The sequence below is a fragment of the Aquarana catesbeiana genome, linkage group LG10 (assembly GCF_042186555.1).
Source record: "Aquarana catesbeiana isolate 2022-GZ linkage group LG10, ASM4218655v1, whole genome shotgun sequence".
Taxonomy (NCBI): Eukaryota; Metazoa; Chordata; class Amphibia; order Anura; family Ranidae; genus Aquarana; species Aquarana catesbeiana.
The window spans coordinates 3,810,591-3,835,553 of NC_133333.1; the positions used below are offsets into that span (position 1 = coordinate 3,810,591).

The window sequence follows — 24,963 nt, forward strand, 5'->3', positions numbered from 1 at the left end:
TAATGATAATATCCTAATGATATCCCTAATGATATCCCTAATGATATCCCTAATGATAATATCCCTAATGATATCCCTAATGATATCCCTAATGATAATATCCCTAATGATATCCCTAATGATAATATCCCTAATGATAATATCCCTAATGATAATATCCCTAATGATATCCCTAATGATAATATCCCTAATAGGGATGAGCCGAACACCCCCCGGTTCGGTTCGCACCAGAACCCGCGAACGGACCGAAAGTTCGCACGAACGTTAGAACCCCATTGACGTCTATGGGACTCGAACGTTCGAAATCAAAAGTGCTCATTTTAAAGGCTAATTTGCATGGTATTGTCCTAAAAAGGGTTTGGGGACCCGGGTCCTACCCCAGGGGACATGTATCAATGCAAAAAAAACTTTTAAAAACGGCCGTTTTTTCGGGAGCAGTGATTTTAATGATGCTTAAAGTAAAAAAAAAAAAGTGAAATATTCCTTTAAATATCGTACCTGGGGGGTGTCTATAGTATGCCTGTAAAGTGACGCGTGTTTCCCATGTTTAGAACAGTCCCTGCACCAAATGTCATTTTTAAAGGAAAAAATCTCATTTAAAACTGCTTGCGGGTTTAATGTCATGTCGGGTCATGGCAATATGGATGAAAATCAGTGAGACAAACGGCATGGGTACCCCCCAGTCCATTACCAGGCCCTTTAGGTCTTGTATGGATATTAAGGGGAACCCCGCACCCAAATTAAAATAAGGAAAGGTGTGGGGCCACCAGGCCCTATATACTCTGAACAGCAGTATACAGGCGGTGCAAACAAGACAGGGACTGTAGGTTTGTTGTTAAGTAGAATCTGTTTGTAATTTTGAACATTTTTAACGTGTTTAGCTCCAGCCAAAAAATCTTTTCTAAGCTTTTTGGAAAACATAGGGAAGGGTTATCACCCCTGTGACATTTGTTTTGCTGTCTTTCCTCCTCTTCAGAAGATTTCACCTCACTTTTTTGTCCCAATGAAAAATGTTTTTTGAAAATTTGGGTTTTTTTGTGGAACAAGGATTGGAAAGCATCAGTGGAAAGGAGAAATTGTTTTCCCATATTAACTCTTACAGGAGAGAATTTCCCTTCCTAGGGGTAGATTTCATCTCACTTCCTGTTGTCTCCTTCCGTTTGCAAGTAGGAGTCGTTTGTAAGTTAGATGTTTGAAAGTAGGGTCCTGCCCTATATACTCAGCAGAAATTTGGGCCTTAGGTGTTGCTGTGGCCACAACACTGTAAGCCCTCACAGGGCCCTGCTGTGAAATATTAGATCAAGAATTGTAATTACATGCCCCTGTTGAACAGGAGCTGAAAAATTAGGCCTTAGGCACTGGTGCTGGTGCCACAACACTGCAACCCCTCACAGACACTCTAGTTGGAACGCAGGAACGAGCCCTGCTGCAAATTATTGCTTCAAAAATTGTAATTACACGCCCCTGTTAGACAGGGGCAGAAAAATTGGGCCTTAGGCACTGGTGCTGGTGCCACAACACTGCAACCCCTCACAGACACTCTAGTTGGAACGCAGGAACGAGCCCTGCTGCAAAGTATTACATCAAAAATTGTAATTACACGCCCCTGTTAAACAGGGGCTGAAAAATTGTGCCTTAGGCACTGGTGGTGGCGCCCAGAACCAAAAATGTTCTTACAAGCTATCAGCGTGATGATTGAGGAGGAAGAGGATAATTACTCAGGGATAGTCACTCAGCATCAGCATAGGCAGTCTTTGAAGGGATCTGAGATTTCAAAAAAAATTATTCGGTTACATCAGCATCAGGTGCTTGGTAGCTGGTGGTGATCCAAGACTCATTCATTTTTATGAAGGTCAGCCGATCGACCGAGTCGGTGGACAGACGCACCCTGTGATCGGTTACCACGCCTCCAGCAGCACTGAATGTGCGTTCCGAAAGAACGCTGGATGCAGGACAGGCCAGTAGCTCAATTGCATACTGTGCAAGCTCTGGCCAGTGATCCATCCTCAAGACCCAGTAACCCAGAGGATTTTCGGTGGGAAAGGTGTCCAAGTCTGATCTTGCCCCTAGGTATTCCTGCACCATGTAAAACAGACGCTGGCGATGGTTGCTGGAACCGATCATACCTTGGGGCTGCGGACCAAAAAATTGTCTGAACGCATCGGTCAGACGGCCACCTTCTCCACCGCTCCTTCTTTGACTGACCGAAGCCTCAGCAACACGTTGTCCAGAAACAGGAGTTTGTAACCTCCCAGTCTCTGGGAACGCGTTGCACAGACCTTTCTGCAAGGCCTCCCGAAGATGTTTCATCCTCTGCTCCCTCTGCGATGGCAAGATAAGGTCCGCAACCTTACCCTTGTAACGTGGATCAAGGAGGGTTGCCAGCCAGTATTGGTCCTTCTCCTTGATACCACGAATACGAGGATCCTTACGCAGGCTTTGCAGGATCAGGGAGGCCATGCAGCGTAGGTTTGCTGAGGCATTCGGTCCGGAGTCCTCTGGGTCACTAAGAACGACATGGTCCGCAGCCACCTCCTCCCAGCCACGTACAAGTCCATGTGTTTCTTGGGACTGATCCCTTAAAGACTGCTGCTGATGCTGAGTGCCAGGCTCCACCTCCATACTGACACAATCTTCCTCCTCCTCCTCTTCCTCCTCGTCCTCTTCCTGTGTGATCGGCGGGCACGCAGGAACACTGTCTGGATAAAGGGGGCCTTGAGAGCTAAGGAAGTCCTCCTCTTCCTGCCTCTGTTCTGCCTCAAGTGCCCTGTCCATTATTCCACGCAGCGTGTGCTCCAACAGGTGGACAAGGGGGACAGTGTCACTGATGCATGCACTGTCACTGCTCACCATCCTCGTGGCCTCCTCGAATGGTGACAGGACAGTGCATGCATCCCTGATCATGGCCCACTGGCGTGGGGAAAAAAAACCAAGCTCCCCTGACCCTGTCCTGGTGCCATAGTCGCACAGGTACTCATTGATGGCCCTCTGCTGCGTGTGCAGCCGCTGCAGCATGGCCAACGTTGAGTTCCACCTGGTGGGCATGTCACAGATTAGGCGGTTCTTGGGCAGGTTAAACTCCTTTTGGAGGTCCGTCAGCCGAGCACTGGCATTATATGACCGGCGGAAATGCACACAGACTTTCCTGGCCTGCCTCAGGACATCCTGTAAGCCCGGGTACCTGCCCAAGAACCGCTGCACCACCAAGTTAAGGACGTGAGCCAAACAGGGCACATGGGTCATTTGTCCCTGTCGGAGGGCAGAGAGGAGGTTGGTGCCATTGTCGCAAACCACCATTCCTGCCTTAAGTTGGCGTGGCGTCAACCACCTCTGAACCTGCCCCTGCAGAGCTGACAGAACCTCTGCCCCAGTGTGGCTCCTGTCCCCCAAGCACACCAGCTCAAGCACCGCATGGCATCTTTTGGCCTGCGTACTTGCGTAGCCCCTTGAACGCCTACGGAGCACCGCTGGTTCCGAGGAAGAGGCCATGGAGGAAGAAGAAGAGGAGGGGGTGGAGGAGAGAGGTGTGTCACAATCAGCATTTTGGAGGCGTGGTGGCGGAACAACCTCCAACACTACTGCACCTTGTCCTGCATCCTTCCCAGCTGCCAGCAGAGTCACCCAATGCGCCGTGAAACTTAGGTAACGTCCCTGTCCATGCCTGCTGGACCATGAGTCAGCGGTAATATGCACCTTACCGCTGACCGCCCTGTCCAGCGAGGCATGGACATTGCCTTCCACATGCCGGTAGAGAGCCGGAATCGCCTTCCGTGAGAAAAAGTGGCGTTTGGGTACCTGCCACTGAGGAACCGCACATTCCACAAACTCACGGAAGGGGGCAGAGTCTACCAACTGAAAAGGCAGCAGTTGAAGTGCTAGCAATTTTGCCAAGCTAGCATTCAACCGCTGGGCATGTGGATGGCTGGGAGCAAACTTCTTTCGGCGGTGCAGCAGCTGGGGCAGGGAAATTTGCCTGGTACAATCTGACGTCGGTGTACCAAAAGCAGATTGCCCACAAGTACTTGGCTGTGACACACCTAATTCTACACCTTCATTCCTCTCACTGCAGGTCTCAGAGAGGACTGAAGGTCTAGTGGGGTTGGAAATCTCAGCTGATGAGGAGCAAGGAGAGATCCTCTTTGTTCTTTGGTGTGGGTCTTTTAGATACGCTTGCCAACGAACTGCATGGCAGGTCAACATATGTCTGGTCAAGCATGTGGTACCCAAGCGGGAGATATTTTGGCCACGCGAGATACGCTTGAGACATATGTTGCAAATAGCAGCGGTGCGATCTGATGCACTCGTCTCAAAAAAGGCCCACACCAAAGAACTTTTTGAATAACGCGCAGAGACTGCAGCGCCCTGCACATGTGGAGCTTTGGGGTGTGATGCAGTCAATGTGCTGCCCTTAGGCTGGCCCCTGGAGGGCATCCTGCCTCGTTGGTGATGTGCTGCCGCCTCCTCCTCCTCCTCCTCCTCCTCCTCCTCCTCCTCCTCTCTCCTATCAGGCACCCACGTTGAGTCAGTGACCTCATCATCCCCTCCCTCCTCATCACTGGAGCAAACCTGGCAGTATGCTGCAGCAGGGGGAGCATGACTGCCAGATTGCTGTCCTTCTTGGGCACCCCCTCTGTCCGCGCTCATGTTACTGCCTTCATCGAGCTCAGTATCGTCATCAGAGCCTTCCAAACGCTGGGCATCCTCCTGGAGCATGTACCCAACACTGTGGTCAAACAGTTCGAGGGAATCCTCATGAGGACATGGTGGAGCTAGGGAAGGAGTCACTGATGACATTGAGCTGAGGGAAGAGGCCGCTGCTTTGCCAGACAAAGCACCCTGGGCATGGGTGAGAGAGGATGAGGAGGATGAGGACGGCTTGGTCATCCACTCGACCAAGTCTTCCGCATGTTGCGGCTCAACATGGCCAGCTGCCGAAAAAAAGGCCAAGCGTGTCCCATGGCCACGTGCTGATGAGGATGCACCGTCTCCACGACCAGCACTAGACACAGAGCCTGCTTGCCCTCTCTTATTGGCTTGTGACTGTCTGCCTCTCCTTCTTGGCCTTCCAGACATACTAATGGCCTGTAGCTGCACTAAGCTGGGATAGAACACCTGTAATTTTCTTCAAGTAGCTTTATATACTGTAACCAGACAAGCCTGCCTGTCAGTAGGAAGATAACAGGAACGGATCTAGCTGTACACTGTGAGCAGGACGCACTGTACTAAATGTAAATAGTCTAGCTGCCTGACCGTGGTACTAATAGGATCAAATAGAACACCTGTAATTTTCTTCAGGTAGCTTTATATACTGTAACCAGACAAGCCTGCCTGTCAGTAGGAAGATAACAGGAACGGATCTAGCTGAACACTGTGAGCAGGACGCACTGCACTAAATGTAAATAGCAGGAACGGATCTAGCTGAACACTGTGAGCAGGACGCACTGCACTAAATGTAAATAGCAGGAACGGATCTAGCTGAACACTGTGAGCAGGACGCACTGCACTAAATGTAAATAGCAGGAACGGATCTAGCTGAACACTGTGAGCAGGACGCACTGCACTAAATGTAAATAGCAGGAACGGATCTAGCTGAACACTGTGAGCAGGACGCACTGCACTAAATGTAAATTGCAGGAACGGATCTAGCTGAACACTGTGAGCAGGACGCACTGCACTAAATGTAAATAGCAGGAACGGATCTAGCTGAACACTGTGAGCAGGACGCACTGCACTAAATGTAAATTGCAGGAACGGATCTAGCTGAACACTGTGAGCAGGACGCACTGCACTAAATGTAAATAGTCTAGAAGATAACAGGAACGGATCTAGCTGAACACTGTGAGCAGGACGCACTGCACTAAATGTAAATAGCAGGAACGGATCTAGCTGAACACTGTGAGCAGGACGCACTGCATTAAATGTAAATAGTCTAGATAGAAGATAACAGGAACGGATCTAGCTAAACTGAATACAGTGTATATATATATATGCAACACCTGGGATGCATATATATACACAATACACTGTAAGTGCAGCTAACTGACTGACTGTTCTGCCTAATCTATCTAACTCAAATCAAATGACACTGTCTCTCTCTCTCTCTATCTCTCAGCACACCGGAACACACACTACACAGGGCCGCCGTGCAGGCGGCCTTATATAGTGTGGGGTGTGTACTAAATCCCCTGAGCCATAATTGGCCAAAGCCACCCTGGCTTTGGCCAATTACAGCTCTCTCTACTGACGGCGCTGTGATTGGCCAAGCATGCGGGTCATAGTGCATGCTTGGCCAATCATCAGCCAGCAATGCACTGCGATGCCGCAGTGAATTATGGGCCGTGACGCGCCACACGAATTTAGCGCGAACGGCCCATAACGTTCGCAATTCGGCGAACGATCGAACAGCCGATGTTCGAGTCGAACATGGGTTCGACTCGAACACGAAGCTCATCCCTAATCCCTAATGATAATATCCCTAATGATAATATCCCTAATGATATCCCTAATGATATCTCTAATGATAATATCCTAATGATATCCCTAATGATAATATCCCTAATGATATCCCTAATGATAATATCCCTAATGATAATATCCCTAATGATAATATCCCTAATGATATCCCTAATGATAATATCCCTAATGATAATATCCCTAATGATATCCCTAATGATAATATCCCTAATGATAATATCCCTAATGATAATATCCTAATGATAATATCCCTAATGATAATATCCCTAATGATATCCCTAATGATAATATCCCTAATGATATCCCTAATGATAATATCCCTAATGATATCCCTAATGATAATATCCCTAATGATATCCCTAATGATAATATCCTAATGATATCCCTAATGATATCCCTAATGATAATATCCCTAATGATAATATCCCTAATGATATCCCTAATGATAATATCCCTAATGATAATATCCCTAATGATAATATCCCTAATGATATCCCTAATAATAATATCCTAATGATATCCCTAATGATAATATCCCTAATGATATCCCTAATGATATCCCTAATGATAATATCCTAATGATATCCCTAATGATAATATCCCTAATGATATCCCTAATGATATCCCTAATGATATCCCTAATGTCTTGACAATGCATATCGGGGTCTGGCCCTTTCTCAGGACCCGACGAAGGGCCACGCCCCAATACGCGTTGTCAAGACAACAGCCACGCTTTCTCCTTGCTTCCTTCGGCTTGTTCTTCGCCATCTTGAGCTCCAAGCCTCGCTTTGAATCTGGTCTCCCTGAGCGTTTGACGTCACCAGGGCCGGACTTACTATTGGGCTTGACTGGGCTCAAGCCCATGGGCCCCGCCTAATAGGGGGCCCCGCGGCGCCAAAAGACGGCTACAGCGTGGACGCCAATTTCCGGGAAGGCGTCCCTGGACGTCCTCCTGTTTACTTCCTTTAATTGCTGCATCCCTAATATCCCTTCAGCAAGAATCTTATTAAAGAAGAAGCCTTCAGTGTAATACCTCTCAGAGCACTGCAGGGGGTGCCACATCTCAAGTGTGAAAACACAGAGGTTCCCACCAGTGTATGGCAGCTGAAGTTCCATGCAGATCCTCACTTTTCCTGTAAAAGCTGAGCTTTGCCCAGACCTCCCCTTTTCACTTTAACATGATGAACAGCATCAGTGACCAATAGGGAGGAAGGGGCGGGACCAGGCTGGGCGTTACCGGGAGGAGCTGTGATCTGCACGTGACTTTTTCTGCCTGCCTGGATCTGGTGACCAATCTGTCTCGTCCAATCTCTGCCCCCCACCCCCCATGTCTTATCATAGGTTGGATGTTTTAGTAAATCGCACGCTCTGTCCCAGTCTGACGACAAATAAAACATTTCCACCATGTTGATCGTTCTCCGGGTCTCAGCGCTCTGATTGGACCTCAGCCCTCCCATACACCGCCAGATCGGCACAATCATCCATTTCGATCCATCAAGCCCCATGTGGAGGACTCACCTTCCCCAAGACCTCCTCATCCTCTTCTTCCTCATCCTCCTCCGGGCTCTCGGTGGGGGCGGCGCCCTCTGGTGGCGGGGAGATTTCTGCGGACGGCGGGGGGTTGGTCGGCTTCGTGTTGTTGTTGGACAGTTGGAACTCTTTGTGGCCGCTGAAGAAAAACTCTGAAAACAGAGAAAAAAAAAAAAAACTGAGCGACAAAAGTTCCCACTTCGCTATTCTTACCCCAAGAGCTGACAATCTAGAGTGTGTCCCTTCTATGGAACCCTCTTATACATTCAGTACAATGTTTCTGCACTTATTTTTTATTACATTTATTTTTTTTTTATTAAGGGAACCTGTCAATGTTTCTACAAGTCTCCACGAATATGTCGTTGGGTCATCACAGCTTCCATCAGAAGCTTCTCACACAGGTTTTTTTTTATTTTTCAGATTTTAATTAAAACAAAACACCCTGCAGACTTTTTTTACGCCTCGGCGGTAGATTTCCAGGACGATGGGGGTTGTGGTGGGAATTCGGTGATTGGAAGGGGCAGATCTATACGTTGGATTCGGGGTTTGCCCTCACTATTTTATTATTGCCCCCCCTTGTCTCCCCCCCTGCCCTGTGTCGCTGCCCCCCCCCCCCCCCCCCCGGTACAGAGATCTCAGCGGGCATCTCGGCCCTTTCACTTGGATACAATGAATCCGTTTTGTTCCCCTTCTGATGTCACGTTGGCGCTCCGTACAGTACATCGCCATAGTAACCGAGCTCTGCGTTCAGCATCACCGTAACAAAGCTCTGCGGGGTGTGAGCGGCTCTGCGGCCTCCTGAGTGCCTTACAGTAGAGGATGGCGAGGAAGGCTAGACAGTTACCATGGCAACTGAGGTACGCGACGGAAAACCAGCTAAACACACAAACATCGCACACAATGATGGCAGCATTTCACCATGTCACCAACCCACTGACCACTGGCCGTGCCAGGGACTGCCAGCCATACTAGGGACCGCCAGCCATGCCAGGGACCGCCAGCCATGCCAGGGACCGCCAGCCATGCCAGGGACCGCCAGCCATGCTAGGGACTGCCAGCCATGCCAGGGACCGCCAGCCATACTAGGGACTGCCAGCCATGCCAGGGACCACCAGCCATACTAGTGACCGCCAGCCATACTAGGGACCGCCAGCCATGCCAGGGACCGCCAGCCAAGCCAGGGACCGCCAGCCATACTAGGGACTGCCAGCCATGCCAAGGACCACCAGCCATACTAGGGACTGCCAGCCATGCCAGGGACCACCAGCGATACTAGGGACCGCCAGACATGCCAGGGACCGCCAGCCATACTAGTGACCGCCAGCCATACTAGGGACCGCCAGCCATGCCAGGGACCGCCAGCCAAGCCAGGGACCGCCAGCCATACTAGGGACTGCCAGCCATGCCAAGGACCACCAGCCATACTAGTGACCGCCAGCCATACTAGGGACCGCCAGCCATGCCAGGGACCGCCAGCCAAGCCAGGGACCGCCAGCCATACTAGGGACTGCCAGCCATGCCAAGGACCACCAGCCATACTAGGGACTGCCAGCCATGCCAGGGACCACCAGCGATACTAGGGACCGCCAGACATGCCAGGGACCGCCAGCCATACTAGGGACCGCCAGTCATGCCAGGGACCGCCAGCCATGCCAGGGACCGCCAGCCATACTAGGGACTGCCAGCCATGTCAGGGACCGCCAGCCATACTAGGGACTGCCAGCCATGCCAGGGACCGCCAGCCATACTAGGGACTGCCAGCCATGCCTGGGACCGCCAGCCATACTAGGGACTGCCAGCCATGCCTGGGACCGCCAGCCATGCCAGGGACCACCAGCCATACTAGGGACCGCCAGACATGCCAGGGACCGCCAGCCATGGTAGGGACCGCCAGCCATACTAGGGACTGCCAGCCATGCCTGGGACCGCCAGCCATACTAGGGACTGCCAGCCATGCCAGGGACCGCCAGCCATGCCAGGGACCACCAGCCATACTAGGGACCGCCAGACATGCCAGGGACCGCCAGCCATGGTAGGGACCGCCAGCCATGCCAGGGACCGCCAGCCATACTAGGGACTGCCAGCCATGCCAGGGACCGCCAGCCATACTAGGGACTGCCAGCCATGCCAGGGACCGCCAGCCATACTAGGGACTGCCAGCCATGCTAGGGACCGCCAGCCATACTAGGGACTGCCAGCCATGCCAGGGACCGCCAGCCATACTAGGGACTGCCAGCCATGCCAGGGACCGCCAGCCATACTAGGGACCGCCAGCCATGCCAGTGACTGCCAGCCATGCCAGGGACCGCCAGCCATACTAGGGACTGCCAGCCATGCCAGGGACCGCCAGCCATACTAGGGACTGCCAGCCATGCCAGGGACCGCCAGCCATGCCAGGGACCACCAGCCATACTAGAGACTGCCAGCCATGCCAGGGACCGCCAGCCATGCTAGGGACCGCCAGCCATACTAGGGACTGCCAGCCATGACAGGGACCGCCAGCCATACTAGGGACTGCCAGCCATGCCAAGGACCACCAGCCATACTAGGGACCGCCAGACATGCCAGGGACTGCCAGCCATGCTAGGGACTGCCAGCCATGCCAGGGACCATCAGCCATGCCAGGGACCGCCAGCCATGCAGAGGGACCGCCAGCCATACTAGGGACTGCCAGCCATGCCAGGGACCACCAGCCATGCTAGGGACTGCCAGCCATGCCAGGGACCATCAGCCATACTAGGGACCGCCAGACATGCCAGGGACCGTCAGCTATGCTAGGGACTGCCAGCCATGCCAGGGACCATCAGCCATGCCAGGAACCGCCAGCCATGCCAGGGACCGCCAGCCATACTAGGGACTGCCAGCCATGCCAGGGACCACCAGCGATACAAGGGACCGCCAGCCATGCCAAGGACCACCAGCCATACTAGGGACCGCCAGACATGCCAGGGACCGCCAGCCATGCTAGGGACTGCCAGCCATGCCAGGGACCACCAGCCATGCTAGGGACTGCCAGCCATGCCAGGGACCATCAGCCATACTAGGGACCGCCAGACATGCCAGGGACCGCCAGCCATGCTAGGGACTGCCAGCCATGCCAGGGACCATTAGCCATGCCAGGGACTGCCAGCCATGCCAGGGACCACCAGCCATACTAGGGACTGCCAGCCATGCCAGGGACCGCCAGCCATGCGAAGGACCACCAGCCAAGCCAAGGACCACTAGCCATGCCAGGGACCGCCAGCCATGCTAAGGACCACAAGCCATGCTAGGGACCGCCAGCCACGCCAAGGCCCACTAGCCATGCCAGGGACCACCAGCCATCTTAGGGACCGCCAGCCATACCAGGGGCCCCCAGCCATGCCAGGGACCACCAGCCAAGCCAAGGCCCACTAGCCATGCCAGGGACCACAAGCCATGCTAGGGACCGCCAGCCACGCCAAGGCCCACTAGCCATGCCAGGGACCACCAGCCATCTTAGGGACCGCCAGCCATACCAGGGGCCCCCAGCCATGCCAGGGACCACCAGCCAAGCCAAGGCCCACTAGCCAATGCCAGGGACCACCAGCCATCTTAGACATCGCCAGCCATGCCAGGGACCACCACCATCTGAACATCCTCAAGTGCTCGGCCCTGATAGCCAGCAAAGGGGACCCCGATAAACACATCTGTAATAAAAGCAGAGGTCTTATTTGCACAAATGTGTGATCCTATGAGGCGGACACGGGGCCGGTGCTACCACTAGGCAAACTAGGCAGCCGCCTAGGGCGCACTGCTGCCAAGGGCGCCCGGCCACTGTACATTGATGTACACATCAATGGAATATATTTTATTGATATGAACACTTTCATCTGATGATATAAAAGGTCGGTGACGAGGGGTCGGTGTCTGTGAACTCTCCACATATCGGTGTCATTGGTGATCAGACGAGATGTCACCGGGAACGTCACAACCTGGAAAGGACGTGGAATGGAGGGGGGGGGGGGGGGTTTAACCATTATCACTCCGGGGTAATGTACAGATTGCCAGCCCCGGATACCACCATTCCCAGCCCCGGATACCACCATTCCCAGCCCCGGATACCACCATTCCCAGCCCCGCATACCACCGTTCCCAACCCCGGATACCGCCGTTCCCAGCCCAGGATACCGCCGTTCCCAGCCCCGGATACCACCGTTCCCAGCTCCGGACATCACCGTTCCCAACCCCGGATACCGCCGTTCCCAGCCCTGGATACCACCGTTCCCAGCCCTGGATACCACCGTTCCCAGCCTCGGATACCGCCATTCCCAGCCCTGGATACCACCGTTCCCAGCCTCGGATACCGCCATTCCCAGCCCTGCATACCACCGTTCCCAGCCCGGGATACCGCCATTCCCAGCCTCGGATACCACCGTTCCCAGCCTTGGATACCGCCGTTCCCAGCCCCGCATACCACCGTTCTCAGCCTGGGATACTGCCATTCCCAGCCTCGGATACCACCGTTCTCAGCCCCGGATACCGCCGTTCCCAGCCCCGGATACCGCCTTTCCCAGTCCCGCATACCACCGTTCCCAACCCCGGATACCGCCGTTCCCAGCCCAGGATACCACCATTCCCAGCCCCAGATACCACCTTTCCCAGCCCCGCATACCACCGTTCCCAACCCCGTATACCGCCGTTCCCAGCCCCGGATACCACCGTTCCCAGCTCCGGATACCGCCGTTCCCAGCCCCGTATACCACCGTTCCCAACCCCAGACATCACCGTTCCCAACCCCGGATACCGCCGTTCCCAGCCCCGGATACCACCGTTCCCAGCCCCGGATACCGCGGTTCCCAGCCCTGCATACCACCGTTCCCAGCCCGGGATACCGCCATTCCCAGCCTCGGATACCACCGTTCCCAGCCTTGGATACCGCCGTTCCCAGCCCCGCATACCACCGTTCCCAGCCTCGGATACCACCATTCTCAGCCCCGGATACCGCCGTTCCCAGCCCCGGATACCACCGTTCTCAGCCCCGGATACCGCCGTTCCCAGCCCCGGATACCGCCGTTCCCAGCCTTGGATACCACCGTTCCCAGCCCCGCATACCACCGTTCCCAGCCCCGGATACCGCCGTTCCCAGCCCCAGATACCGCCGTTCCCAGCTCCGGATACCGCCGTTCCCAGCCCCGTATACCACTGTTCCCAACCCCGGACATCACCGTTCCCAGCCCCAGATACCACCGTTCTCAGCCCCGGATACCGCCGTTCCCAGCCCCGGATACCGCCGTTCCCAGCCCCGGATACCGCCGTTCCCAGCCTTGGATACCACCGTTCCCAGCCCCGCATACCACCGTTCCCAACCCCAGATACCGCCGTTCCCAGCCCCGGATACCGCCGTTCCCAGCCCCAGATACCGCCGTTCCCAACCCCGCATACCACCGTTCTCAGCCTTAGATACCGCCGTTCCCAGCCACGCATACCACCGTTCCCAGCCCCGCATACCACCGTTCCCAACCCCAGATACCGCCGTTCCCAGCCCCGGATACCGCCGTTCCCAGCCCCAGATACCGCCGTTCCCAACCCCGCATACCACCGTTCTCAGCCTTAGATACCGCCGTTCCCAGCCACGCATACCACCGTTCCCAGCCCCGCATACCACCGTTCCCAGCCTTGGATACCGCCGTTCCCAGCCACGCATACCGCCGTTCCCAGCCTTGGATACCACCGTTCCCAGCCCCGCATACCACCGTTCCCAGCCCCAGATACCACCGTTCCCAGCCCCGCATACCACCGTTCCCAGCCCCGGATACCGCCGTTCCCAGCCCCAGATACCGCCGTTCCCAGCTCCGGATACCGCCGTTCCCAGCCCCGTATACCACTGTTCCCAACCCCAGACATCACCGTTCCCAACCCCGGATACCGCCGTTCCCAGCCCCGGATACCACCGTTCCCAGCCCCGGATACCGCGGTTCCCAGCCCTGCATACCACCGTTCCCAGCCCGGGATACCGCCATTCCCAGCCTCGGATACCACCGTTCCCAGCCTTGGATACCGCCGTTCCCAGCCCCGCATACCACCGTTCCCAGCCTCGGATACCACCATTCTCAGCCCCGGATACCGCCGTTCCCAGCCCCGGATACCACCGTTCTCAGCCCCGGATACCGCCGTTCCCAGCCCCGGATACCGCCGTTCCCAGCCTTGGATACCACCGTTCCCAGCCCCGCATACCACCGTTCCCAGCCCCGGATACCGCCGTTCCCAGCCCCAGATACCGCCGTTCCCAGCTCCGGATACCGCCGTTCCCAGCCCCGTATACCACTGTTCCCAACCCCGGACATCACCGTTCCCAGCCCCAGATACCACCGTTCTCAGCCCCGGATACCGCCGTTCCCAGCCCCGGATACCGCCGTTCCCAGCCCCGGATACCGCCGTACCCAGCCTTGGATACCACCGTTCCCAGCCCCGCATACCACCGTTCCCAACCCCAGATACCGCCGTTCCCAGCCCCGGATACCGCCGTTCCCAGCCCCAGATACCGCCGTTCCCAACCCCGCATACCACCGTTCTCAGCCTTAGATACCGCCGTTCCCAGCCACGCATACCACCGTTCCCAGCCCCGCATACCACCGTTCCCAGCCTTGGATACCGCCGTTCCCAGCCACGCATACCGCCGTTCCCAGCCTTGGATACCACCGTTCCCAGCCCCGCATACCACCGTTCCCAGCCCCAGATACCACCGTTCCCAGCCCCGCATACCACCGTTCCCAGCCCCGGATACCGCCGTTCCCAGCCCCAGATACCGCCGTTCCCAGCTCCGGATACCGCCGTTCCCAGCCCCGTATACCACTGTTCCCAACCCCGGACATCACCGTTCCCAGCCCCAGATACCACCGTTCTCAGCCCCGGATACCGCCGTTCCCAGCCCCGGATACCGCCGTTCCCAGCCCCGGATACCGCCGTTCCCAGCCTTGGATACCACCGTTCCCAGCCCCGCATACCACCGTTCCCAGCCCCAGATACCGCCGTTCCCAGCCCCGGATACCGCCGTTCCCAGCCCCAGATACCGCCGTTCCCAACCCCGCATACCACCGTTCTCAGCCTTAGATACCGCCGTTCCCAGCCACGCATACCACCGTTCCCAGCCCCGCATACCACCGTTCCCAGCCTTGGATACCGCCGTTCCCAGCCACGCATACCACCGTTCCCAGCCCCAGATACCACCGTTCCCAGCCCCGGATACCGCCGTTCCCAGCCCCGGATACCACCGTTCCCAGCCCCGCATACCACCTTTCCAGCCTTGGATACCGCCGTTCCCAGCCTCGGATACCACCGTTTCCAGCCTTGGATACCGCCGTTCCCAGCCTCGGATACCACCGTTCCCAGCCCCGGATACCGCCGTTCCCAGCCCCGGATACCACCGTTCCCAGCCCCGCATACCACCGTTTCCAGCCTTGGATACCGCCGTTCCCAGCCACGCATACCACCTTTCCAGCCTTGGATACCGCCGTTCCCAGCCTCGGATACCACCGTTTCCAGCCTTGGATACCGCTGTTCCCAGCCTCGGATACCACCGTTCCCAGCCCCGGATACCACCGTTCCCAGCCCCGGATACCACCGTTCCCAGCCCCGCATACCACCGTTTCCAGCCTTGGATACCACCGTTCCCAGCACCGGATACCGCCGTTCCCAGCCCAGGATGTATATCAGTATATCACAATGTAACATAACTATGTAGCCATGTAAATATGTAACAAAGTTACAATGTGACGATGTAACTACAGTATATAATCATTTAACTCTGTGTCACTGTAATTATCAAACAATGATACCACCTAACTACGCATACAGATAACAATGTAACTATTCAACAATGAAACCACATAACTGCACATGTATGTAATTATATTACAATGTAACATGTAACCACATAACGATGTGTAACTATATCAATATTTAACTCTATCAATGTAACCATTCAACAATGATACACAACTACGTATCAATGTACCTATATTACAATGTAACATTTAGCCATGTCATTATGTGCAGTATATGTAAATCATTATCAATGTAACTATTCCTACATATCAATGTATCAATGTAACATGTAGCCATATAATCTATGTAACCATGTCAACATACCACAATGTAACCATATAACATTATAATTATACAGCTATGTATCAATGTAACTATTATAATCAGGTAACAATGTATAAATGTAGCTATGTAATCGTTTAACAATGTAACAGTGACCCTATGCAGTGATTTAACAATGTGACATGGCAACTATGAAACCAGGCAACATTCAGATCGTCATTGTTCTAGTGGAGGATAAGGAATGAACGTCACATCTGACTGGTCATTGGAAGGATCACCATTCCCCCCCCCCCCCAATGTACACATCAATGGAATATATTTTATTGATATGAACACTTTCATCTGATGATATAAAAGGTCGGTGACGAGGGGTCGGTGTCTGTGAACTCTCCACATATCGGTGTCATTGGTGATCAGACGAGATGTCACCGGGAACGTCACAACCTGGAAAGGACGTGGAATGGAGGGGGGGGGGGGTTTAACCATTATCACTCCGGGGTAATGTACAGATTGCCAGCCCCGGATACCACCATTCCCAGCCCCGGATACCACCATTCCCAGCCCCGGATACCGCCTTTCCCAGCCCCGCATACCACCGTTCCCAACCCCGGATACCGCCGTTCCCAGCCCCGGATACCACCGTTCCCAACCCCGGACATCACCGTTCCCAGCCCCAGATACCACCGTTCCCAGCCCCGGATACCGCCGTTCCCAGCCCTGGATACCACCGTTCCCAGCCTCGGATACCGCCATTCCCAGCCCTGGATACCACCGTTCCCAGCCTCGGATACCGCCATTCCCAGCCCTGCATACCACCATTCCCAGCCCGGGATACCGCCATTCCCAGCCTCGGATACCACCGTTCCCAGCCTTGGATACCGCCGTTCCCAGCCCCGCATACCACCGTTCCCAGCCTGGGATACTGCCATTCCCAGCCTCGGATACCACCGTTCCCAGCCTTGGATACCATTGTTCCCAGCCCCGCATACCACCGTTCCCAGCCCCAGATACCGCCGTTCCCAGCCCCGGATACCGCCGTTCCCAGCCCCAGATACCGCCGTTCCCAGCTCCGTATACCACCGTTCCCAACCCCGGACATCACCGTTCCCAGCCCCAGATACCACCGTTCCCAGCCCCGGATACCACCGTTCCCAGCTCCGGATACCGCCGTTCCCAGCCCCGTATACCACCGTTCCCAACCCCGGACATCACCGTTCCCAGCCCCAGATACCACCGTTCCCAGCCCCGGATACCGCCGTTCCCAGCCCTGGATACCACCGTTCCCAGCCCTGGATACCACCGTTCCCAGCCTCGGATACCGCCATTCCCAGCCCTGGATACCACCGTTCCCAGCCTCGGATACCGCCATACCCAGCCCTGCATACCACCGTTCCCAGCCCGGGATACCGCCATTCCAAGCCTCGGATACCACCGTTCCCAGCCTTGGATACCGCCGTTCCCAGCCCCGCATACCACCATTCCCAGCCTGGGATACTGCCATTCCCAGCCTCGGATACCACCGTTCTCAGCCCCGGATACCGCCGTTCCCAGCCCCGGATACCACCGTTCTCAGCCCCGGATACCGCCGTTCCCAGCCCCGGATACCGCCGTTCCCAGCCTTGGATACCACCGTTCCCAGCCCCGCATACCACCGTTCCCAGCCCCAGATACCGCCGTTCCCAGCCCCGGATATCGCCGTTCCCAGCCCCAGATACCGCCGTTCCCAACCCCGCATACCACTGTTCTCAGCCTTGGATACCGCCGTTCCCAGCCACGCATACCACCGTTCCCAGCCCCGCATACCACCGTTCCCAGCCTTGGATACCGCCGTTCCCAGCCACGCATACCACCGTTCCCAGCCCCGCATACCACCGTTCCCAGCCTTGGATACCGCCGTTCCCAGCCACGCATACCACCGTTCCCAGCCCCAGATACCACCGTTCCCAGCACCGGATACCGCCGTTCCCAGCCCCGGATACCGCCGTTCCCAGCCCCAGATACCGCCATTCCCAGCCCCGGATACCACCGTTCCCAGCCCCGCATACCACCGTTCCCAGCCTTGGATACCGCCGTTCCCAGGCACGCATACCACCGTCCCCAGCCCCAGATACCACCGTTCCCAGCACCGGATACCGCCGTTCCCAGCCCAGGATACTGCCGTTCCCAGCCCAGGATACCGCCGTTCCCAGCCCCGCATACCACCATTCCCAACCCCGGATACCACCGTTCCCAGCCCCAGATACCACCGTTCCCAGCCCCGGATACCACCGTTCCCAGCCCCGGATACCACCGTTCCCAGCCTTGGATACCGCCATTCCCAGCCCCGGATACCACCGTTCCCAGCCCCAGATACCGCAGTTCCCAGCCCCACATACCACCGTTCCCAGCCCCGCATACCACCATTCCCAGCCCTGGATACCACCGTTCCCAGCTCCAGATACCGCCATTCCCAGCCCCGGATACCGACATTCCAAGCCCGGGATACCACCATTCCCAGCCCCGGATACCGCCGTTCCTAGCCTTGTATACTACCGTTCCCAGCCTCGGATACCGCCATTCTCAGCCCTGGATACCACCGTTCCCAGCCCCGGATACCACCGTTCCCAGCCCTGGATACCACCATTCCCAGCCCCGGATACCACCGTTCCCAGCCCCGGATACCGCAGTTCCTAGCCTTGTATACTACCATTCCCAGCCTTGGATACCGCCATTCCCAGCCCTGGATACCGCCATTCCCAGCCCCAGATACCACCGTTCCCAGCCTCAGATACCACCGTTCCCAGCCCCGGATACCACCGTTCCCAGCCCCGGATACCACCGTTCCCAGCCTCGGATAACGCCATTCCCAGCCTCGGATACCGCCATTCCCAGCCCCGCATACCACCGTTCCTAGCCTCGTATACTACCGTTCCCAGCCTCGGATACCGCCGTTCCCAGCCCTGGATACCACCGTTCCCAGCCCCGGATACCACCGTTCCCAGCCCCGGATACCACCGTTCCCAGCCCCGGATACCACCATTCCCAGCCCTGGATACCGCTGTTCCTAGCCTCGTATATCACCGTTCCCAGCCCCGGATACCACCGTTCCCAGCCCCGGATACCGCCGTTCCCAGCCTCGGATACCGCCTTTCCCAGCCCCGCATACCACCGTTCCCAGCCCGGGATACCGCCATTCCCAGCCTCGGATACCACCGTTCCCAGCCTTGGATACCGCCGTTCCCAGCCCCGGATACCACCGTTCCCAGCCCCGGATACTGCCGCTCCCAGCCCCGGATACCGCCGTTCCCAGCCCCGGATACCGCCATTCCCAGCCCCGCATACCACCGTTCCCAGCCCCAGATACCGCAGTTTCCAGCCCCGGATACCACCGTTTCCAGCCCCGGATACCACCGTTCCCAGCCCCGCATACCACCGTTCCCAGCCTTGGATACCACCGTTCCCAGCCTTGGATACCACCGTTCCCAGCCTCAGATACCACCGTTCCCAGCCCTGGATACCACCGTTCCCAGCCCCGGATACCACCGTTCCCAGCCTCGGATACCACCGTTCCCAGCCCTGGATACCACCGTTCCCAGCCCCGGATACCACAGTTCCCAGCCCCGGATACCACCATTCCCAGTCCCGGATACCACCATTCCCAGCCTCGGATAACGCCATTCCCTGCCCCGGATACCACCGTTCCCAGCCCTGGATACCGCCGTTCCCAGCCTCGGATTCTGCCGTTCCCAGCCTCGGATACCGCCGTTCCTAGCCTCGTATACTACCGTTCCCAGCCCCGGATACCTCCGTTCCCTGCCCTGGATATCACCGTTCCCAGCCCCGGATACAACCATTCCCAGCCCCGGATACCACTGTTCCCAGCCCTGGATACTGCTGTTCCTAGCCTCGGATATCACCGTTCCCAGCCCCGGATACCACCGTTCCCAGCCTCGGATACCGCCATTCCCTGCCCCGGATACCACCGTTCCCAGCCCTGGATACCGCCGTTCCCAGCCTCGGATATCGCCATTCTCAGCCCCGGATACCGCCGTTCCCAGCCCCAGATACCGCCATTCTCAGCCCCGGAAACCGCCGTTCCCATCGCCGGATACCGCCGTTCCCAGCCCCAAATATCACCCTTCCCAGCCCCAAATACCGCAGTTTCCAGCTCCAAATACCACCCTTCCCAGCTCCAAATATTGCCATTTCCAGCCCCGGATACCGCCGTTCCCAGCTCCAAATACCGCCCTTCCCAGCCCCAAATACCACAGTTCCCAGCCCCACATATGCCTAATTCATCCCAAGGGTGTTCTATCGGGTTGAGGTCAGGACTCTGTGCAGGCCAGTAAAGTTCCTCCACCCCAAACTCAACCATGCTGGAACAGGAAGGGGCCGTCCCCAAACTGTTCCCACAAAGTTGGGAGCACGAAATTGTTCAAAATGTCTTGGTATGCTGATGCCTTAAGGAGTTCCCTTCACTGGAACTAAGGGGCCAAGCCCAACCCCTGAGAAACAACCCCACACCATAAGCCCCCCTCCCCCCTACACCATAATCCCCCCTCCACCAAATGATTTGGACCAGTGCAAAAGCAAGATCCATAAAGACATGGATGAGCGAGTTTGGGGTGGAGTAACTTGACTGGCCTGCACAGAGTCCTGACCTCAACCCGATAGAACACCTTTGGGATGAATGAGAGCGGAGACTGCGAGCCAGACCTTCTCGTCCAACATCAGTGCCTGACCTCACAAATGCTCTTCTGGAAGAATGGTCAAACATTCCCATAGACACCCTCCTAAACCTTGTGGACGGCCTTCCCAGAAGAGGTGAAGCTGTTATAGCTGCAAAGGGCGGAGCCAACTCAATATTGAACCCTACGGACTAAAGCTGGCCATACACCTATAGATTATCTGCAGATTTTCTATGGTTAGATGGAAAAAGTGGGAGATTCCTCCATCCACACAGTTTAGCGAACATGGAGAGATCTGTTGCACATTTTCTATCCAACCATAGAAAATCTGCAGATAATCTATAGGTGTATGGCCAGCTTAAGACTGGGATGTCATTAAAGTTCATGTGTATGTAAAGGCAGGCGTCCCAATACTTTTGACAATATAGTGTGTATATGTCTGATGCAGGGGACACCTCGGGGATAATATTCATTAATAAATCCTACGATCTCTCACAATCCTCTCTCTGGAATCCTTGGAAGAGTCCAAACAACTCAGAAATGGGAATCTATAGATGATATCTTCTAATAATCAGTGGAACCCAGAGACAGAGATCCGACCACCTCCAACACGTATACTGAATCCTTCTGTGATTTATTATTACATTTATTATGTCTTATTATTCTAATGAAATCATTGTTTATTATTCCAGTTACATTGATTATGATTTATTATGACATTTCCTATCATTATATCATATTATTATGTTTACATTAAGATCTGTTCTATTTATATCCTTTATGGTTTATTATTATATTTACATTGATTATGATTTATTATTATGTTGTTTTTTTTTTAAATACTTTTTATTGCTTTATTAATATGTTTACATTATGATCTGTTATTATCTTTATATTCATTGTGGTTTATTATTATATTTACATTGATTATGATCTGTTATTATATTTTCAGTGGTTTTAGTTTAATGTTATTATACTTTATTTACATTGATTAGGATTTATTATTACTTTTACAATCATTACGCTATATTATTGTGATCACATTATGATCGATTATATTTATGTACATTACGGTTTATTATTATACTTACATTGATTAGGATTTATTATTACTTTTACAACCATTACGCTATATTATTGTGATCACATTATGATCGATTATATTTATGTACATTACGGTTTATTATTATACTTACATTGATTAGGATTTATTATTATGGGAGTTTTTTGTTTGTTTTTAAAGCTTTGTATTGGTTTATTATGTTTACATTATGATCTGTTATATTTATATTCATTGTGGTCTATTATTATATTTCCATGAATTATAATTGATTAATATGTTTGTATTGATTTGATATTGTGATGAAGTTTTCTTTCCGTTTTTTGCTCCTCCCTCCTCCAATGTCTGTCATCTGATTTCTGGACATTTATTATCATTTAAATGAATTAAAATATAAAAACTACAAAGAAAAAAACAAATCACAAAGCTAACACACTGAGATAAGGATCCTTACCCCGGGGTCACCACTGTGATATCGGAATCTCTGGGCCGGGAGGGTTCAGGGGACAGGATGAGAGAATACACAGATTGGAGGAAATGTATTGGTGGGCGGAGTCTGGGAATAATATGTCCTATAATATTATTGAGTGACAGCTTGAACTTTTTAGGGGTGAAGTCTTGAAATAAATGATAAAATCTCCACCATGTTAAAGCCAAACTCCGGGCACAAAACCTTATACTTAAATATTCCTCAATAGTCACAAAAGGATAGAAATCCACTTCAGGTGCACCAAACCCAGATATTACCTTGTGAAAGTATCAGTGACATCATCACTGGGCTGTATATAGCCAGTGCAGGGAGCAGAGCTGGGGGAGGGGCCCCGGAGGCTCCACCCACTACAGAAACTAAAGGAGTGGGAGGAGACAAGACCAGTCCCCCTGCACAAGGGGAGAGAGCAGAGCTGTAGGAGGGGCCAGCAGGCTCCACCCACCACAGAAACTGCAGGAGGGGACGGAGACAAGACCAGTCTCCCTGCACAAGGAAAGAGAGCAGAGCTGTGGGAGGAGCCCAGCAGGTTCCACCCACTATAGGCTGCCTGCAGAAAACTACAGGAAAGGGGGCGGAGACAAGACCAGTCCCCCTGTACAATGAGAGAGAACAGCAGTGGGCGGTCTTTATTACAGGAAGTCTCACACCGGATTGCAGATCTGGAAAAAGATTCAGGAAGAGACCGATCGATTTATTATCCCGGCGTCCAGATTTATTGTCATTTCCAATCTTTTTATATTTCCAGCATTCATTATAATGGTATGTGGTGATCCCGCCATGATTTGTTCAGGCACTTCCTGCTAAAGGGACCCCTTTATGTATATAAGCATTGGCTCGCACCGGTAATATACCCCCCCCCGCAGCAATGGAGGTGATGGCCCCAGCTCCGCCCCTTCCCTGTCATGTGGGTCACGCCTCCTGTCAGCCTGATTTGAGATTTCAGCTGTTGTGGAGCCGCCAGTTATTCAATATAGAGGAGGATTAGAGGAGATTAGAAGAAGGATTTCCGCGTTCTCCAGGTTGACGTTTGTCACATCGCAGTGACGGGTAATGGCGTTTCCATTGTCCTCGCCGTTCGCTAAAAGCTTTTATCACAGTCATAGATCTACCTGAACACCGCACACGTTTTATTCCAGAGGGTCGGGGGGAGGGGAGCAGGAGAGAACTGAGCGCACTACGATCGGCGCCTTTTATTATCGGATAATCGGCGTACGTTAAGAGCCATTTGTGACATCGGGGTCGGAGGATCAATACCGCCATCGATCAATGTCGCCATGGGAACAATCCCTGCATGGCGTTCAGAGGTGGAGAGCGAATATTATCCGGCTAAACTCATTCCAAGTACGACGGGGAAACCCGACCAACCAGACGCGCGTTTGTTGTACGCCGAGGTCTGTCTGACGCGCGTTCGTGGCGATTCGCAAACATGGTGGCAGAGCAGCCGGCGACGGGAGACAAGAGACTGCGGCTTCACCAGATCTAAGGCTCGGGTCATACTTACGGGTGCGCCAAAGGTCCGGCGCGTTTCGGCACGTTGCGTTTAGGGTGGCTCATTTATTTTGAGGCGCGGGAAACGTGTAAAAAAAAGTCCCGGACTCTCTAAAAAAACGCACCGAACCGAGCCGCACTCGTCTGCCGGTATGTGACAATCAGGAGCTTAGCAGCGCGTTTCGTCACATGACGGGAAAGTGCACAATTTTGCACGCCTTCCCGACACGCATAGATATGAACCTAGCCTGACTGTGACCTGATATCAGCTTCCGGTACAGCAGAGCTCAGACTGAGAGAGGGAGAAAAAAGCACAGCAGGTCAAACAGCTGTGGACTGAAGGGGCATGCTGACAGGAGGAGACGGTAGAGTGACAAAGAAATAAGCTCATCCATCTACTGCTTCACTAGTCACCATCCAATCACAGAGTACATACAACTGCTATGGGGCCTCCTGCTGGCTGCTCACACAGAGTACATACAACTGCTATGGGGCCCCCTGCTGGCTGCTCACACAGAGTACATACAACTGCTATGGGGCCCCCTGCTGGCTGCTCACACAGAGTACATACAACTGCTATGGGGCCCCCTGCTGGCTGCTCATAAACAGTACATACAACTGCTATGGGGCCCCCTGCTGGCTGATCACACAGAGTACATACAACTGCTATGGGGCCCCCTGCTGGCTGATCACACAGAGTACATACAACTGCTATGGGGCCCCCTGCTGGCTGATCACACAGAGTACATACAACTGCTATGGGGCCCCCTGCTGGCTGATCACACAGAGTACATACAACTGCTATGGGGCCCCCTGCTGGCTGCTCACACAGAATACATACAACTGCTATGGGGCCCCCTGCTGGCTGATCACACAAGGTACATACAACTGCTATGGGGCCCCCTGCAGAGTTTTATATGGGGGGGGGGGGATGATTCGGATACAATAATCATGTATCAGTTTGGAAATCTCTATAAGAAGCTGGAGATCTGAGGGACAAGGGGCCCTTGGTGGTACTGCTATGGGGCCCGTGGCGCACAGGTACCCCTGGTTTCTGGTCTGTCCTGTATATGGTGCTCCGCCTCTATCACCGTCTATCAAACATAGGGGGAGGAGTCTGATCCATTGCACGTTATGCAGGGCGCCGTCTAGTTGATTTCTGATCAATATATTGATCTTCATGCCGT

General features: G+C 54.1%; 1 protein-coding gene across 1 annotated transcript in view; it reads right to left on the reverse strand.

The window, feature by feature from the left end:
- The window catches only part of FAM131C (family with sequence similarity 131 member C), a 52,438-nt gene that overhangs the window by 11,003 nt on the left and 16,472 nt on the right, over window positions 1–24,963 (reverse strand). Inside the window, exon 2 of the mRNA XM_073601497.1 lies at window positions 7,993–8,156. Within this exon, the coding sequence (XP_073457598.1) occupies window positions 7,993–8,156 (164 nt within the window). The remainder of the gene's footprint in view (window positions 1–7,992; window positions 8,157–24,963) is intronic.